Source organism: Benincasa hispida, chromosome 6 (assembly GCF_009727055.1).
Source record: "Benincasa hispida cultivar B227 chromosome 6, ASM972705v1, whole genome shotgun sequence".
NCBI classification, from domain to species: domain Eukaryota; kingdom Viridiplantae; phylum Streptophyta; class Magnoliopsida; order Cucurbitales; family Cucurbitaceae; genus Benincasa; species Benincasa hispida.
Genome location: NC_052354.1, coordinates 20,819,416 through 20,839,366, shown reverse-complemented (window position 1 = coordinate 20,839,366; position 19,951 = coordinate 20,819,416). Strand labels below are relative to the sequence as shown.

The window sequence follows — 19,951 nt, the reverse complement described above, 5'->3', positions numbered from 1 at the left end:
TGGTTAAAGGCAATTGCATGCACCGCAAGTGATGCGGCAGTAGTCTCCCAGTTCCTTAAGAAAAATATTTTCACTCGTTTTGGCATTCCCCATGCCATCATAATTGATGAAGGATCACACTTTGTCGACCACAATATAAAGGAGTTGTTACGCAAGTACAATATCCTCCATAAAGTGGCCACCGCATACCACTTGCAAACGAATGGTCAGGCTGAAGTGTCTAATAGAGAAATTAAATTGATACTTGAAAAGGTAGTAAAACCTTCGCGGAAGGATTAGGCAATGAAACTTGATGATGCGTTGTGAGCATACCGGACCGCATTTAAAACACCAATAGGTATGTCCCCCTATGCATTGGTATTTGGCAAGGCGTGTCATTTGCCTTTGGAGCTGGAGTATAAAGCATTGTGGGCGGTCAAGAAACTGAATTTTGATTTGAAGAAAGCAAGGGAAGCGCGAAAACTGCAGCTGGTCAAGCTAGAAGAATGGAGGGTCAACGCATATAAGAATGCGAAGATTTATAAAGAGCACACCAAGCGGTGGCATGATAAACGTAAATGCGCTAGAAAACCTCCAAGTCGGGCAAGGTCTTACTCTTCAATTCGAGATTGCAGCTCTTCCCGGAAAATTAAATCGCGCTGGTCTGTCCTTCATCACAAAGCAATTTTCACATGGTGCGATGGAACTAACACCAAGGATGGCAGTCGAACATTTAAAGTTAATGGACAACGAATCAAGGCATATGCGGAGGAGATTTCCAGTCAGAAACAGTCTCCACAAAGTTGAAAAACCCGGACTATCCTTACTCAACTCTTGAACATTTAATTTTCGTCACTTACTATTATCGTATTTCATTATTTTCTCTTAATTAAAAAAAAACTTGTTGTTTTAAATAATATGAACTTCCCTGTCTGTCTTTACAAGGATTAGGCAACAGGATTGCGAAGAAGTCAAAATATCTACGGTCCATCACTGCAACACAGAAGCAAAGATTGTCGCAAGGTGGAGCATTCAAACAATAGGCGCGCAGCGCAAAATTGGGGTTACTCTTCTTTATCTTTATTTCAAATTTTGCACTATCACATTGCATTTCACTTTTCAAAGCTTTATCACTGCATCCTCCTTGATTACCACAATCATTTGACAAGTAAATAAATTTAGCAGTTCACCGCATGTTGTTTCTTTGCCAAGTATGATTTCAATGATGAAAAATATGCTTCCATGTCTTTCGTATACATCAAAGTCAACTTAATCTTAAGATAGTCACCTCATGAAATATTTCTAGAAGTTAGGGGTTTGCTAGCTTTCTTTCAAACTCTCTTTACGAGCATTCTATGACCATCGCATGACCTATTTTAATTTCTGTTGGCAATGAGGACATTGCCGCATTTTAAATTTGGGGGTGAGGTATTTATTTTCGACCTTGCTATATAAATTTTTTTTTTTAGAATAACAACTCCACTGTCAACGCAATGGGAAACCCATGTTGATAAGAGTTAAGTTGTGAAAGGCACTTACCCGTAGTTAGATGTCCGTATGACACACATGGGAGCAAGCCAAAACGAAAGTAAGTCACTAGGATCAATGCATAAATCAATGACAGCAACTCCACTGCCAAATCGGTATGAGTTTAGTCTAAGAAAGAGTGCATTGCTCGTAATTGGATGTCCGCATGACACACGTGGGGGCAAGCCAAAACGAAGGCAAGGCACTCGAATCACAGCAAGGTCAGAAAAAAATAGCAATAAAGAAAATTTTTGGTGCAAGGATAAATCATTTGACACCCCGGAGGAAAATTTTCTTTTTGAAATAAATCATGCGATGTTCTGGAATTTAGTAAAAGTCCTTTTGAAAGTTAAGCTTGCAATTCCTAAGTCTTAGAAATATTTTAGGAAGAGACTTGAATAAGACTTAAGGAAATTCTGGCATATAGGATTTGAACGAAGTATCCTTGAGAAATCTAGTGAAAGAAAACTTTTTGGTTAACTTGCTAAAGGAATCTTTAGCTTATGCTTGAAGACAAGCATTGTTTAAATTTGGGGGTGTGATAACGGGTAGAAATGCACATTATCATAGTACTAAGTTCTTGAACAATGTTGGATTGCGTTGATGAAATATTTTAAATTGCGTCCATTAAGCATAAATTCTATAATATTGCAGTCGTATGCGTCCAACGCATTAGAGCAGTTGATCTTTACATTTTTGTGCAGAATATGCATTAACGCAATGCAGAGATTGCGATCATAGGAATACATTTGTCGAACGCAACTTCACTACAAGACTTTGCGTTGATCATGCTCGCAAACATTCGCCCAAGAAAAATCACCGCAACTTGGTCAAGCAACTGTGGGCACATCCGGGTGAAAGGATAATTAAGAGCGATAGGACAGAAAGCTGACAGCAGTTAGATCCAAATTAAGTTGATAGCCGATAATGGTCACGAAGTACATTAAGCTTTATCGGTGACAATTATCCGGCGCATCAGTCAGGATTTAAAGTTATCCCATCTGTACAACTGGGAGAGAGAAACCGCCTTTCACCATGGAAACTCTATAAATACCAAGTGCATTCTTCAGAGAAGGGGTTAAGTAGTCAATTACTTCATCATTTTAAAAGTTCATGCCTCTGTCCATAGTTTTCTTTCATTCTAAGGCAGACGCGAGGAAGAAGGTGCGCCGGTAGGTCGTTCTAGTAAGCTTGGGAAAGCACTGGAAGCTCCAAGACAGAGAGAGGGCCGACGCTTGTGGAAGTGGGAACATTTGTAGATTAGAATAGAGATTCAGTGTAAAAAGCCTCGGTCAGCAAGGAATTACTACCAGTCTCTCTACCTTTACTTTCCATTGTCATTTGGTACTCAACGTAGTTATAAGAATGGAATGTCTTTCTCTATATCTGTTCAATCTCTGTTATTTATGCATGAGTAGCTAAATTAGTTGAATGGGTTGAGAAGTAGTAGCTAGCATAACGAAGGAATCTTCATCTTTGCGATTATCTTGTTTATGTATGCTTCATTCTTCTATTAAAGATACTCGAGAGGGTAGTCTAAAGACAGGATCTAGACTTAGGAAGGTCAGGTCAGAATCTAGGTTTGGAAAAACCAGATTAGAACGCATAAACGGGAGATAAGCACTTAGGAACGAGCACTATTTATTATTAACACATCGTATGCATCTTAGCAATAAGATATGATTGTATGCGGTCACCTTGCTTTCATGCATTTTGCATTAATGCATAGGACAAAAGTAAACACTTAGGGATAAGCTCTATGGACATTTTGCACTCAACACATGTGTCCTAGACTTAGGAGCATCGCATTTACATTGGGAAATGACTTGTTGTGCATGGTTGTAACATGATCGCAAAGTTTGACACATTCTCGAGTAATGCTAGCTAAAGATCTTCTCAACCCGTTCATCGCATACTCATTGCATCTATCAATGTAACTATCTTTCTCAAATCCGCCGCCTTTATTTACTTCTTTTTTTCATCAATGCAATAACACACCCACACTTTATTTATTTACTTGGTTACCATAAAATTTTCATAAAAATTACCAACGCAATCTATTTTCATAAGTCCCTGTGTTCGATCCTGGACTTACCAAGAAACTCAGAGGAATTTACACTTGAATTTTGCTGGGGAAATTTAAGTGCACAACGCAATTCCATCAACGCATATCATCCATATTTCCATTCAATAAAATAATGCATCAGAGACATACGAGCACACTGGTATCCTATACAAAGAAGTTTGTATGAGACCGCACCACGAAATGTTTAGTCTCGTTATATAACGTCGTTCATGACAAAGACTTTCATTTCACTAGGATAACCATAGGTAACATGACCTTAACCCTAAGTGAGTTGGAACTCCTGTCTATGAGGACAATCCTTTGATTTGCATGGGTGCAAGTGGCTAGATTGTCGACTCAAACCTACCACTTTGGGGATTTGTCTGATTGGGGAGCTAGAAACTCAGCTACATAAAATGGAATTCACTCCTTCCCTGAAACAGGGGTAAGTAGATAAATTTCTCCTTTATGGGATGATTCTAGGGCTTGAACAATGTGGCGCCATACACTTTCTCATGGCCCGAGAGTGTTCACTCATAGTAGGACTATGATGTATTGTTCATTAGAGGAATCAGTGGTACTTAAGGAGATAGATGTAACTATAGGGGAAAATGGTAAATTGGCCTACCTGTACTTACAAATAATCTGTGAAGGGCTATCGTACTATTGATTGTTTATCCAATGGACATAAAAATACATATATAGTGAGAAGAATGCAGATGTCGGTCTTTAGTGGAGTGCTCGACAGTTAACGGATGGTGGATATCGTGATTAAAGAGTTTAGTCAGTCATTCACGTATCGTTGGAGCTTCAAGTTATAGGTCCATAAGGTATCCTTGGTAGCTCAATGGATTCAAGTTGAGAATCAATTTTTGGGTTAGTTTGAAGTGTTCAAATTAACAAGAGGGAATTTGATTATATATGATATAATTAAATTGGTTCAATTATATGTAATATAACTGATTTGATGTATTAGATACAATAATTGGAGAAATTGATATAAATATAATTTATATTAAATAAAGAAGAAAAGAACTATGTTTCAAATATTACATATGATGTGATATTAAAACTATAGGTTATAAATATAATATGATACATTAGTTATTATATTTATTTATAATAAAACAATTATGAGATAATTGTTTAGTTGGTTATTTCTTTTCTCCATTAATCGTACAAGTGGGAGGTTAATTTCAGTTTTTAATAACTGAAGATTAAAATTAAAGAATTTTCATTTTATGAACGATTGCTTCATTATTGAATTACTAATCGATCGCTCACAAGAGACTATATGATAGCTCTTTTGAGAGACTAAACGATCGAGCGAGAAATTGCTAGACAATTGGCTAAACGACTGCTCACGAGAGCGAGAGATTGCTAGACGATTGCTCACGAGAGCGAGAGATTGCTAGACGATTGCTCACGAGAGCGAGAGATTGCTAGACGATTGCTTACAAGAGCAAGAGATTGCTAGATGATTACTCACAAGAGTGAGAGATTACTGTACGATCGAGTACCCACTATCTATACAATAGACTAATCCTTTCTCCCACTTACTTGATCGTGTAGCTTGATCGTATACATCCTCCTTCCTTCTACCAAATTCACACAGAGCCCACAACTCCTGGATTCTCACTCTAAGAATACTAAGGTTACTGAGTGGTAGTGTCGAGGGTTTCCGTTTAAGGATCAGACGGTTCATGTTTGTGACGAGAGCGAGATTTTGCTAGACGATTGCAAAGAGAGCGAGAGTTTTCTAGACGATTACTCTTTGTTTCTTTGCGTCTGACCAGTGTAGATCAAGGGAATACATTAAGAAGAGTTCTTCAAAGATATGTCTCTCAATTCCATTTGTTTTAGTAAGAAAGCATGCTGTAATTTTCTCTATAATGCATAATCGTTCTTGTATGTTTGTGAATGCGTTTATTCTTTCACAATGGGCTTGGAAAGATCTTGCTTCCGCTCATTAGTTCTCTTGAATAAGAGTTCCTTTAGATTATTGCCTTCATTTTGGCTTGCCCCCAAGGGTGTCATGCGGACATCCAACTAAGAGCCAGTTCCAATCTCAACACCTTTTTTTTTTTAATTCAAAGAGATTAACAAATTTTGAAAGCTTTTATGTTCATAAAACTGTTTCCCCTCCTCACCCCCAAATATAGAGGGCAGCAAGATCCTTATTGCTAAAGAAGAGAATTTTGTGATGGAATTAGAAAGTTATTATAAAAGAAGTTTGACATAAAGCTTGCATACTTATTGAATCCTAGAAATAATTTCAAAGGAAAAAATATTCAAAAACTTAATATTGATGTCAGTCTAGGCCGTGTTAAAGCATAATTTTATCATTGAGGTCATTATTGGCAAACAAAGCAACAGAAAGTTAATAGGCGATCAAAAGTATATGTGTGATGCAAACAAAGGAAAAGGCACAAAAGATAGTCAAAATTTCATCGAATTTATATTCATCTATTGGGGTGATGATACAAGAGAGTGAAAGTGGCATAAGCTAAAATAAAACAAAAGAAACAAGGAAAGATACCACTCTTAACTTTAATTTTCTCTAGCATTGTTGTTTTTATCTCGCGGTGGGTTTTCATTGGGAAACTGCAATGGGTTCTAAAGATGCGGGGGAATAGGTGGCACCACCACTAGGTGAACGATGACATTCTGAAAGAATTCGATCATATAATGGAATTGGTCATGCTGCCTTTGCGTCAACTGTCGTATGAAGTCACATGTTATACTTTTTTGGTCTCAAACAAACTCCTTCAACTCGTTTTGTTGTCTAACGAGTTCGTCTTGCTGTCGCCTTAGCTCATTCATTTGCATTTGAAGTGATTGTTGCTGCCATGACAGGTCATCGATACCCTCTAAAATTGGTTCATGGAGGTCATTGTGAAGGAATTTGTACCATTCTTCTTTAGGGTCTATCCCTTCATATTCATTTGCTTGATCGTGTTGGTTTCTTCACCAGGTTGACGCTTACTATCCTCGCCAATGCTGGAGTCAATGCTTCTTTCAATCCTAAGTGATGGTAGGCTTGGGTCATCAGTAATGATGCATGGAGGGCTATCTAATTTAGGGGAAGGTGGTGGGCTTGGTAGTTTGGATGCAAGGGGAAGGATATAAAGAGGTTCATTTTCAGGAGCCGATGTTGGTTTTTCAAGCGATGGAGGGCAGGTGTTGAGATCAATGCTAAGCCTGAGAGATTCAAGGTCTAGCTGGGGTGGTGGAGATTTTTTTATTTGGAGCGAGGGTAGTACTCTTTCTTCAACCTCTGACGCGATAGCTACTTTTTCTTCTTTCGCTGCGAGGCTTCTAGGGTCATCTGAGGATAAGGCTACCGCTTCGTTTGTGGCTTAGGTTGGATGTCTACTTGTGCTGGCAACCTCATTAGGCAGCAGAGGGAATTGCTCGTTAGTGTACTTTTCACCGCCACATCCTCTTCTTCTTCAAACCACCCTTATGCTATGCAGAGCTCAATGATGAGTGAAGGGAAGAATAGCTGCCCTCTTGATCTAGAGAAGAATGGCCAAATTTATCTACGATTAAGTGGCCAACATTGATAGGGATTAGCTGCATGATACAGAAAATGGCCATCACTCTTTCTCTGGAGACTGAATGGTCATGAGTTGTGTGGAGCAGCTTTCTTTTGAAGAAGTACAACCACACATTGGCTTATGGCACTAGGTTGTGTGGCAACAATGTCTTGACCCCTTTTGCTGAGACACTTCATTTCGTCCCAGACAGTGCTATGACCTTCAATGCCTCTTTTTGTTCCTCCGATGTTGGGCTCTCAATTATTCTATTTCCTCCAGTGTCAGAAATGTCCTCTAAATTATACAAGTGATTAATCTTCTTAACGCTGAATCCAATTGTAGCTTCCCCAACATTTGCTCTGTATCGCCCAGAGTGAGGCTTCCCTTCGTAGAATGTGGTCACTACAGATGGCTTAACCGTCTAGCCTTTTCACAAAAATCTTTCCAACCCAATGCGTCGATTGTATTAATGATGAACAGTGGTAGAGGCATGCTTTTCAGGAAGAAGCCCATATAGATCAGAATTGGGGGCCTCTTCTTTGGAATTCTTTCTTCCTCTATCACAGGCGCCTTGCTCTTTTCCTCCTTCTTTGCCATCGCTTGCTTTTGCACTTTTTCTTTTCTTGCTCCCTTCTTCTTTTTTTTTTCTTCCACCTTAGATTTTTCAATTTCTTTCTTTTTTCTTGCTTCCTCCTCCCTTAGCAACCGTTTTTTTTTTCTTTATCTTTTGCAAATTGCGCTTAATACGCTGAGACTTTTCTTGCTTAGCTCTCTCTTTTTCTTCACTTTTTTTACGTAATTCTTTTTCAAACTTCATCAGAGCTCGCTCCACATTATCTAATGACTTCTCAGGCTGAGGTTGCGATGAAATTCCCATGCGTTCAAGCTTCTCATCGCGAATCTCATGGTGAAGCTCTGTTGTTGCGATTAAGGACCCTGCTTCCTTCTTTATTCCTCCTAGGCCTTCCCTAACCCTTTTGGTATTTCTTTGAAATTCTTTTGCCAACGCCTCTATAGAAAAGGCGGGAACACTGGCTCCATCCCTTCTTTTCCTTTCCCCTTTTGCATTTTTTCTTGCAAGGGGCTCCTCTTCCACATCAACCAATTCAATTCCACCTTGTTTCCCCTTGCCTATTACATTGCCAGACCCAAGCGGCAATGCTTCAGTGCCATCATGCTGAAGGTCTGGTTGATTTACTATGCCTTCATCTAGGGACTCAAACGGTTTCAAATTTTTTAGAATGTCTCCGTAGACTTCTCGTTCATCCCTTCACCTTGCTTCGCTTGTGATGGAGGTCGCTGGTTGTAGGCGATTGTATGGAGATGAAGATTGAGATGCGGCTGTTGCTAATGGGATGAGTGTAGGATTAAATGGCAACGTTGAGACCACCGTGGATGGCGGCGCATAGGTTAGTGTAATGGCGACTGGAAAGGAGATGGGTTGAAGAGAAATGGATGGGGACACCACCTCATAGGAGTAGGTGGGAGTAGAAGATCGAGTGGAGGACGGAGTGGTTTGGCTAGCCATTTGGAATGTAAGTGGAGGAGATGTAATCGAAAGAGAGCTAAATGAAAGGCTTTGAAGTTCCATTGGAAAGTTTTTAGGATTAAGAGGGTTTAGGTTTTTTGGTAAGTGTGAAGAACTGGGTTATTCGAGAAGAGGGGTTTAAATAGGTGAAGAATGGAAGAGAGAACGATAGACTGCCTCGCGATTCGAGATAATCATAATGTTGCGCGTAATAATGGTGAACTAATGGAATGCCAGGCAACACGTCTTTTTATCGACCTAGGGTAGGATGACGTATCGTTCTCTTACCTGCGATGAGTTCTTCTAGAGATGTGTTAGGCTACAATTCCCACGCATCACCAATCTCATCACATCATTCATCACCTCAGAAACCCCAGTTACCCTCTTCCCAAACTTTGAATTTAGCAAACAATAATTGATAAAAAAAAAAAAAAACAAATAAGCTAGAAGAACAACAACAAGAAATAAGCAATTAAATGAAAAGAGCAGAAGTATAAAAGGATACACAAAATAAAAAGATGTGATGCATCTCATAACGGATATTACTTTATGGCGCAGGGACTCCTTGTACCGCATCATTTGAGCTTTCCCAAGTCGATGGAGATCTTTTTACGATTGAAATCCCTTCCATAGTAAGGCTTGATCCTTTTTCCATTCACTTTGAATGTGTGGGTCCCATCTTCACTAATTAATTCTACCGCTCCATGCAGGTAGACTTCTTTGATGATGAATGGTCCTGACCATTGCGATTTCAGTTTTCCTGGAAAAAGATGCAGTTGAGAGTTAAACAATAGGACTTTTTGGCCAATTTCAAATTATCTCTTACGAATGCGTTGATCATGCCAACGTTTTGTTTGTTCCTTGTAGATTTTGGCATTCTCATATGCCTGCAGCCTCCATTCATCTAATTCCAATAGCTGAAGCTTCCTCGCCTCTCCTGCGGCCTTCAAGTCAAAGTTAAGTTTTTTCATAACCCAAAATTCTTTGTGTTCAAGTTCCAACGGCAAGTGCCATGCTTTGCCGAAGATTAGAGTGTATGGGGACATTTCTATAGGAGTTTTGTATGCAGTGCAGTATGCCCATAATGCTTCATCTAGTCTTTGAGCTCAATCTTTACGCGCCAGGTTGACAACTTTTTCCAACACTGATTTCATTTCCCTGTTTGATATCTCAGTCTGACCATTTGTCTGGGGTGATATGTTGAGGCTATTTTGTGGTGAACGTTGTATTTGATAAGAATTTTGCTAACGATGTGATTGATGAAATGTGTGCCTTCATCACTTATAATAGCACATAAAGTGCCAAAGCGAGTGAAGATGTTTTTCTGCAATAATTTTGAGACCGTGATCGCATCATTTGAGGCACAGGAAATTGCCTCCACCCATTTGAATATATAGTCAACAGCTAACAAGATATAGTTTTGGCCATTAGATGGCGGAAATGTCCCCATAAAATCGATCCCCCAAACATAAAATAATTCCAACTCTAGAATACCATTCATTGGCATTTCATTTTTTCTGAAATGTTCCTGGTGCGTTGGCACCTGTTGCACTTCATGACATATTCACGTGCACCCTTAAATAAGTTGAGCCATTAGTATCTGCTCTACAAGACCTTTGCAGCTGTGCGCTGACTTCCGAAATGCCCACATAGGGTGATTCATGACATTGATAGAGGATGCATTGAAATTTCGTCTCTAGAAAGCATTGTCTCAATATTTGGTCACGACCTCTTTTGTACAAGTTGGGCTCGTCCCAATAATAGAATTTACAGTCGTACATGAGCCTTGTCTTTTGTTGAGAGGTATATTCTTTGGGAAATTGTTTTCAAACTAGGAAATTGAAAATGTCCGCGTACCAAGGCAAGTACTCATCGATCTTTAACAGCATTTCATCAGGGAATGAGGCGTTTACAGAGGGTTGCATGGGATCATTTTCATGATTTTCAAGTCGTGATAGATGATCTGCGACTTTATTCTCTGGCTCTTTTCTGTCTATTATCTCTGTGTCAAACTCCTGAAGCAGTAGAACCCATCTGATCAATCTTGGCTTCGTATCCTTCTTTGTCATTGAGTATTTGATAGCAGAATGATCTATGTGAATGATGACCTTCAATCCAGTAGATAATGTCAAAATTTTTCCATGGAAAAAATTGATGCGTTGTTTTATTGAATGGAAATATGGATGATATGCGTTGATGGAATTGCGTTGTGTACTCAAGTTTTCCCAGCGGAATTCAAGTGTAAATTCCCCTAAGTTTCCTGGTAAGTCTAGGGTTGAACACAGGGACTTGTGAAAATAGATTGCATTGGTAATTTTGGTGAAAACTGTGGTAACCGGGTAAATAAATGAAGTGTTTGGTTTGTTGTTTGTGTTGACGAAAAAGAAATAAATAAATGTGGCAGATTTGAGAAACGAAAGTTGCGTTGATAGATGCAATGAGTATGCGATGAATGGGTTAAGAAGATCTTTAGCTAACGTTACTTGGGAATGCGTCGGACTATGCGATCATGTTACTACTATGCACAACAAGTCATTTTCCAATGTAAATGCGATGCTCATAAATCTAGGACGCATGTGTTGCATGCAAAATGTCCATAGAGCTTATTCCTAAGTCTCTACTTTTGTCCTATGCGATGATGCAAAATGCATGAAAGTAAGGTGACCGACCGCATACAATCGTATCCTATCTCTAGGATGCATGCGATGCGTTGATAACAAATAATGCTCATTCCTAAGCGCCTATCTCTTGTTTATGCGTTCTAATCTAGTTCTTCCAAACCTAGATTTTAACCTGACCTTCCCAAGTCTAGATCCTGTTCTTAGACTACCCTCCCGAGTATCTCTAATGGACGAATGAAGCATACATAAACAAGATAATCGCAAAGAATGAAGATTCCCTAGTTGTGCTAGCTAAATGCTTCCCAACCGATTCAACTTATTTAGCTACTCGTGCGTGAATCACAGAGAGTGAACAGATATAGAGAAAGAAATTACATTCTATAAATGAGTTTAGTACAAAATTCTAATGGAAGATTAAGGTAAAGAGCCTGGTAGCAATTCCTTGCTGCCCAAGGCTTTTTACACTAGAATCTCTATTCTGATCTAAAGATATTCCCGCTTTCGCAGGCATCGGCCCTCTCCCTGTCTTTGAAGCTTCCTACGCTCTCTTAAGCTTACCGGAACGATCTACCGGCACAACCTTCTCCCTCGCGTCCGCCTTAAAATGAAAGAAAACTAAAAACGAAGACGTGCGAACTGGAACAAAAAATTGTAAAATGGTGAACCCCTTTTCTGAAGAATGCACTTGGTATTTATAGGGCATCCATGGTGAAAGGCGGCTTTTCTCTCCCAGTTGTACAGATGGGACAGCTTTAATTCCTAAGTGATGCGCCGGATAATTGTTACCGATGAAGCTGAATGTACTTTGTGACCGTTATCGGCTGTCAACTTAATTTGGATTCGACTGTCATCAGCTTTTTGTCCCATCGCTCTTAATTAGCCTTTCACCCAGATGCGCCCACCATGTTGCGCTGACCAAGTTGCGGCAATCCTTCTCGGACGAATGTTTGCGAACACGATCAACGCAAAGTCTTGTGATGAAGTTGCGCTCGACCAATGAATTTCTATGATCGCAATCTTTGCATTACATTAATGCATATTCTGCACAAAAATACAAAAATCAATAGTTCTAATGCGCTGAATGCATGCGATCGCAATATTATAGAATTTATGCTTAATGGACGCAATTTAACATATTTCATCAACACAATCCAATATTGTTTAAGAACTTAGCACTATGATAACGTGCATTTCTACCCGTTATCAAAAACCATCGCCAGTAACTCTTTTTCAGTGGTTGTATAATTCTTCTAGGTGCTATTAAGAGTCTAACTTGCGTATGCGATGGGGTGAAGGATCTTTTCTATTCGTTGAGTCAAAGTTGCTCTCATTTCATATTCACTGGCATCAACATAAGCTCAAATGGTTTTATCCAATCAGGCGAGATTAGAACTGGAGCTGAAACAAGTGCATTCTTCAATTTTTCAAATGCAATCAGGCAATTCGTGTTGAAGTCGAAAGGTAGCAGCATGTTCAGTGGCCTACCAATTTTTGAGAAATCCTTGACAAATCTTCAATAGAACCCAACATGTCCTAAAAACTTTTCAAGGTCTTCATATTTGTAAGAGGTGGTAGCTTTTTAATGGCCTCAATCTTTTCTCTATCAACCTCTAGGCCAAACTTGGAAACCTTGTGTCCAAGAACAATTCCCTCGGTCACCATGACGTGACACTTCTCCCAACTAAGAACCAGATTTGTGTCATCATACCTCTTTAGGATCTTCTCCAGATTTTCCAAGCATACTACATTCTTCCACAAACTGAGAAATCGTTCATAAATATTCCAACGAAATCCTCAAGGTAATCTGAAAAGATAACCATCATGCACCTTTGAAATGTGCTAGGGGCGTTGCATAATCTGAAAGGCATGCTTCAAAAAGTAAACATCCCATATGGGCATGTAAATGTTGTTTTCTCTTGATCCTCGGGTGCGATCATAATTTGATAATACCTCGTGTATCTGTCCAAAAAACAAAAGAAGTCATTCCCCGCCAACCTATCCAGCATTTGGTTAATAAAGAGCAAGGGGAAGTGATCCTTTTTGGTCGCAGCGTTGAGTTTCCAGTAATCCATCCAGATTCTCCAACTGGTAACTGTACGCATCAGTATTAGCTCGTTGTTCTTGTTGGGTACAACTGTCATTACCTCTTTCTTTGAGACACGGCTCACCCATGTATTATCTGAGATGGGGAAAATAATTTCTGCATCTAACCATTTAATGATTTTCTTTTTGACAACCTCTTTCATCGTAGGGTTCAACCTGCGTTGAGGTTCAACAGAGCCTTTCTGACTTTTTTCCAATCTGATTTTGTGCAAGTTAGTGGACTTATACCCTTAACGTCAATAAGAGTCCACCCTATTACTTTAATGTACTTTTTCAATACTTCATCAAGTAGGGTTGCTTCTTTTCTTTGGAAAGTGCGAATAATATGATAATCGGTTAGATCTCATTCTGTCCAAGGAAAGCATATTTCAAATGGACAGGTAACACCTTCAACTCCAGGACTAGAGGTTTTTCTAGTGAGGATTTGTTTAAGCCTTGTTCTTTCTCCATGTTCAATGATTCACAATTTTCCTATTTTTCTATCATCACATAACATGATTCAACTGAAGCGTTGATTTCATCCTTTGATCCTGACTCTTCATCTGTTTCTCAGTCAAAGCTGCAAGGGCACTCCTCGTCTGTATCGCATGATTTTACTTCATCTGGGAAGCTCATCGCCTTAATGATGTTGAACTTCAGCTTTTGGCATGCATTGCAATTTCTCCTTTATGCACATCGATCTAGGCTCTTCCAGTGGAGAGGAATGGCCATCCCAAGATAACAGGGACATCTTTATCGGCTTCATAATCAAGTATGATGAAGTTTGCAAGGAGGATGAATTTATCCACTTTAACCAACATATCTTCTAACTTCCCTTCCGGATGCACATGCGATCAATTTGCTAACTGGAGGGTCACTGAGGTGGGAGAAAGCTCTCTGATCTCCAATTGTTTTAAGATTGACAAGGGCATCAGATTTATGTTTGCCTCTAGATCGCATAGAGTATACTCAATATAAATCCCTCCAATTGAACAAGGTATTACAAAACTCCCAGGGTCTCGTATCTTTGGGGAATTATCATGTTGTTGTCTTGTGTTAGAGCCACTATCTCGTACTTACCTATACTTCTTTTCTTGGATATAATATCCTTTAAGAACTTAGCATAGATAGACATTTGCTCTATTGCTTCAACGAAAGAGATGTTGACGTGCAGCTGCTTCAATATTCCAAGGAAGCATTGACGTTGACTTTCATTGCTTTTCTTTTTTTTAGCCTTTGTGGAAATGGAGGAAATTGCACCTCCTATGGTGTTGATGTTGTAGAAGTTGTTGAGGTTATCTCTCTTGATCCTTGTACTTCTTTGAGAATGTTTTCTTCAGACGCATGCTCTTTGTCTTGTTGATTTTTAGACTCTTTGTGCGATTTCTTTTTCTACAGCCTTTGTTGTTATGCGTCCACTTCGTAATGCCACCGCCTGATATTGTTCCTTGCTTTTATCCCTCATGTTGCGAGGAATCTTTGTGGTGCATGGAAGTGCTCCTTGTGGCCTATTTTTCAGTTCGCCTACGATCTGTCCCAATTGTACTCCAAGATTCCGAATGGATGTTTCTTGGTTTTGAAGCACTATTTCATTTTTTTTTGTATATATTCTTTTAGTGAGTTTTCTAAGGACGATGATGTTGATGCTTGCGATGAACTAACTGTTTGCTAATATCCATTCAATCTTTGATGGAACCCTGGTGGTCCATCTCTATGGGCATAGTGAGAGCTAGCTTGTGCTTGTTGTTGATTACCACCCCAAGAGAAATTGGGATGATTTCTCCAATCATAATTGTAAGTGTTGGAAAAAGGATTGTTTTTAATGAAGTAAATAGATTGTGGATTGCATAGGCACTCCTAAAAGGAATGATGCTCCTAACGAAAACACAACTTCCGTTGTTTATCTGAGCAATCACATTCACTTGTCCACCTCTCGCGTCGATCTTGGCTATATTCATTGCCTGCAACAAATTCGTCATTGCACTTACTTATGTTTGTAGAGATGTGATAACATCATTACTCTGACTTTTGTTCGTTCTTGATCCGTATTCATTTTCTTGCCAATCTTCGTGATTCTTCGAGATTCGATCCAGAATATTCTTAGCCTCAATATATGTCTTGTGCAGTAGTCTTCCTGCTGCAGCAGCATTCATGGCAGTCTGTGATCCTAATCCAAACCATAATAAAAGATTTCCATCTAGAGACAGTCGGGAAGTTCGTTATCCGGACAATCCCTAACTAATCTTTTGAATCTTGCCCACACATCACTGAGCGTTTTGGATTCTTCCTGCTGAAAGTTTGTAATCAGCCTTCTTCTCTTTGCATTTTCCATTGGCAGGAAATACTTTTTCATCAACTTCTTTACTACTTGTTCCCAAGAAATTATTTCTCCTGGTTGAAATGAGTATGCCCATTTTCTAGCTTCATCACATAGTGAAAATGGGAATAAGGTGAGTCGTACTTCCTCTGGTATGATGTTTGGAAATACAAAGGTGTTGCATATTTTGATACAACTCCTCAGATTGATGTGGGGATCTTCACTGCGTCTTCCCAAATTGACCTGCCATATAAATCATTTGAAGTATTATAGGCTTCATTTCGAATCTTATTCCATCCAAGGCTAATCGCATGATTCCTTGAGTGAAATCATATAAGTTGGATGACACATAGTCCCTAATTGGTCTATTGCGATCGTTTGCCAACAAAATTGGGTTAGCAAGTGCTTCATCATGATTATTCTCCACTTGTAATTCCTCTAGGTGGTTCTATTGTCTGGCCATCCTACGATCTTTGCTTTGTTGCCTTCTTCTATTGGCTCTCTATCTTCTGTGAAAAGGCCTCTCTATTTCTGGGTCGTATAAGCTCAGGAGTATTTCTTTTGCTCATATAGCGCTTGCACCTTTCTCGCAATCAAGGCTCAATACTCTAGAAGGTCGAGGTCTGCAAAGATCAATAAGAATAGTCTTAGCACATTTAATTACTGCAATCCTCGACAACGATGCCAAAAACTTGACGCGTTCATAACATGCGATGAAATGAGTAAGATCTATGAAGTTAAAATGCTTTGTTTTATCTGGTGGAACCCTAGTGCAAATTCAACCAGAGTCTTGGTAAGTCTAGGGTCGAACTCAAGGATTGCTTGTATATATGTGGTGAAACTAAAAATATGATCTTAATGCAAATTGAAATGTTCAAACAAAGGGTTGATTGAAGGTGTTATTCTAATTTTAAAATCTATGCGATGAAAATTATGCCCAAGTGAAACAGAATGGATTATGGTTGTTGGTGATACATATGCGATGATAGGGTTGAGAAGAATTTTCATTAACACTTCCTAAGCAACTAAATGGATTATGCATTCAAGTGATGCACTCAATTTTACGATCATCACTTTTCAGTGTATCCGGCCACATTATCTTATCTCTAAGATGCATGCGATGAGTGCAATGTACAGAAGGTATACTTATTTCTAAGGAATAGCTCCTCTTGTTTTATGAGTTCCAAATCTAAATTCTTTCAAACTCAGATTAATTTTACTTAAAACAATCTTTCAATTTATTCAAGTAACGCATATAAGCATACATAAAACAAGTTGATCGCAAATTCTCTTGTTGCTTAGCAGTGTTAGCTACATACTTCTCAACCCATTAGACAATTTAGCTATGCATGATGGTGATGGATAAGATAAAAAACGGATAATATGAATATGTATTCATATTGTAATGTTTGAATTTGTCAAAGTCAAAATTACAATGCAAATACACTTTAAAAGAGAAAGGGTTAGAGAATCAAGTCGTGATGTGCAATGTCTTACTCCCTCTAACTCTACCGGCGACTGCATATCACTCGAATTATCAAACAATGGTATCCCTCTTTTTCTTCCATAGGAATCCTAAGTTCTTGCTAAGGTATTTCTATGGCTGAATGGGAAGGTTTTTTAACAAAGTTTTCTGCTCAGAATTTCTTTCGTCTCTATGTATATTCTGTTTGGTAATTGCATGGGTATTTATAGACGTCTAAGGATGCTTTTCTTTTCTCTTAGTCATGATTGTGTTAATGGGGCGCATTAAATTCTATCCCTGACATGTTGCCTGCAACGCGTCAAAAGTTCATTGAATCTTCAACGAAGTTCTCTTGTCAGCCACAAATTCAATCTGTGATTGGACTCTCACCCCCCATGTCATGCTTCATCGCCATAGTTGGTTATGCGATTGTATGTTTGCATCTGATAGCTTTTGCTTAATCACATCAATGAGTGCTTGGTTTATGCGATCAGGTGTTCGCCTGGTCGCGATAGCAAGTTTCTACATAAACATAACAATATCAGTTCGTAATTCAAATATATCAGATGTTGAAATTGTATGATCGCATACTTCGATTTTTATATGAATTCTTTGGTAAAAGTTTGTAATTTCATACCTTTTTCCTATTCTTTTAAATAAAAGAGATCCAATAACTTGTATGTCTACAAGTTATCAGTACCCTCCTCTAGCCTTTACATTCCTTAGATCACAAAGATCCGATTGTATGAGATCTAAGGGCTCTTTGGCTCAACAACCTTTTCCACTAAAAGATATTTTAGTCATTTTTCCTTCAAGACAGGATTCACATGGAGGTAATGATTCATCTTCTATTTTGCTTAGAAGCCCATTCTTTACCAACCTCCCAATCCTATCGAGAATTATGTAATCTAATCTCAAATGCCAAAGATACGTATCATTGTTACCTGGAGAAATTCTTCGCCTTTTTGTTTGAGTATTCGCAGTTTTAAACATCTCATGATTTAAAAGCGCTTTTGATTCAGTTGGTTTTAACATATATAAGTTGTCTTCTAGTTTAGCTGAACAGATAGTCACACCATTTTTCATAATGAATACTTCATTAGATGAAAAAGAAACAGAGTACGATTGTTCAATTAAACAGAAAATACAAACAAAGTTCCTACTCATTTCAGGAACAATGTATAAGTTTTCTAAAAACAAGAATTTATCCAAAAAATAACTTAGCAGCTCCCATTGCACGAGCTGAAATGGTGTTTGCCATTCCAACCATGAGTATCATTTCACTCTTCTCGAGCTACTGGAAGGAATTAATTTCCTGTAAAGAAGAACAAATATGATTAGTGGCTCCTAAATCAAGTATCCAGGCATTATGGTCATTTTCCACTAAACAGGTTTCCCGAACTAGTAAATCATATTTACTTTCCTTCTCTTTCTTTTTCTCGGTGAGGTACTTAGGGCAATTGCATTTCCAATGACCATCCACGTTGTAATGGAAGCATTTGCCCTTATCGTCCACCTTGGCCTTGCCTTTGCCTTTCCCAGTAGCGAGAGCCTTCCCCTTCCCTCTTTTCTTTTTTTGGATCTTCTTCGAACCAGAAGATGAATGAGCAAACTTACTTCCCAGGGATGAACCCTTGTAGAACTTTTTGGAATGGGCAACATTTGCCTCTCCTTCTACTGGTCCTTTACCTTTCATAAGGGACTGATAAGTCTGAAACTCATTCAAGAGGATAGTTATAATGTACTGTATTTTATTCATAACCGCATTGTTGCGAAATTGAAGAAAACATTTCAGAAGAGATTCTAAAATAAAGGACAACCGACTCTACTCATCGATTCGCTCTGTTCATTTCAGTGACATTAAACTAGACCATCAAGTCGAGAACATGTTCTCCCACTGGCTGGCCTTCCTTCATGTGTGCATTGTAAATGTACTTGAAAGCCTCGTGTCAAATCTAAATGAACGATTGTTCAAACATCTTCTAGACGGACTCCGTGATCTGACGCGCAAACATCATGCCCTCGTGCTTCTTAGTAAGAACGTCAGACAGATTTGCCAAGATGTAGATTTGGGCCTTGTCATTGGCCTTTGTCCAGCGGTCGTAAGCATCCTTCAATGCTTAGGATGCATTATGAGCGGGGATTGGAGAACATTCCTCCATTAGAAGAACTGCAGATCATCAATAACCAGAATCATATTTAGGTTAGATTTCCACATTGCATAATTCTCTTCAGTTAATGGATCATTTTTAAGCAAAGAAATAATTAAGGAATTCATGCTGAAACAAACAAATGACCGTCTTAGTTATATTTGTCTTAACTCATTACATAATTATCCAATCAATTTAGTAAAAAAATATGTATAATCATAGAACCCTAATTAAACTATTGATTTAGTTTTTGCAATGATATTTAAGAGGTTTAAAGCAATAGCCACCAAAGCATAATTAGCTACTCCTCCCATGAATTGAGACAATCTCAACTAATCACTAATATCATAATAACTTTTATTCCTATAGTTTTTAGCTACCATTTTTCGGTTAAGGATTCATTAACTAGCTTATTCATCCTGCAAGTGTGACCATCTCATTTTCAGTTCCCAGAGGTACGCTTCAACAGGCTACCGAAAAGAAAGACAACTATTGAAGATTAACCTAAGATACCCTCTCCATTACTAGAGTTTGCATTGACCCGACTCCTATGATCAGGCCCTTCGAAGGGATGGTCGCTCCAGGATGACACATAGAAGGACCATAGGAATCTCTCAGTGCAACCTAATGGGAGATCGTAGGATATGTTGACACGCGTCCCTCTCCCACTTATTATGA

General features: G+C 38.8%; 1 protein-coding gene across 1 annotated transcript; it reads right to left on the bottom strand.

Annotated features, from left to right (window-relative positions):
- Positions 1-10,464: 10,464 nt before the first annotated feature.
- Positions 10,465-13,400, bottom strand: LOC120079151. Its single transcript, XM_039033327.1, has 4 exons — positions 13,210-13,400; positions 12,881-13,018; positions 12,602-12,770; positions 10,465-10,746 (listed from the first exon to the last, which is right to left on the bottom strand). Exons 1-4 carry the CDS (start codon positions 13,398-13,400, stop codon positions 10,465-10,467), a joined length of 780 nt encoding a protein of 259 aa, XP_038889255.1.
- Between the last annotated feature and the right edge of the window lie 6,551 nt (positions 13,401-19,951).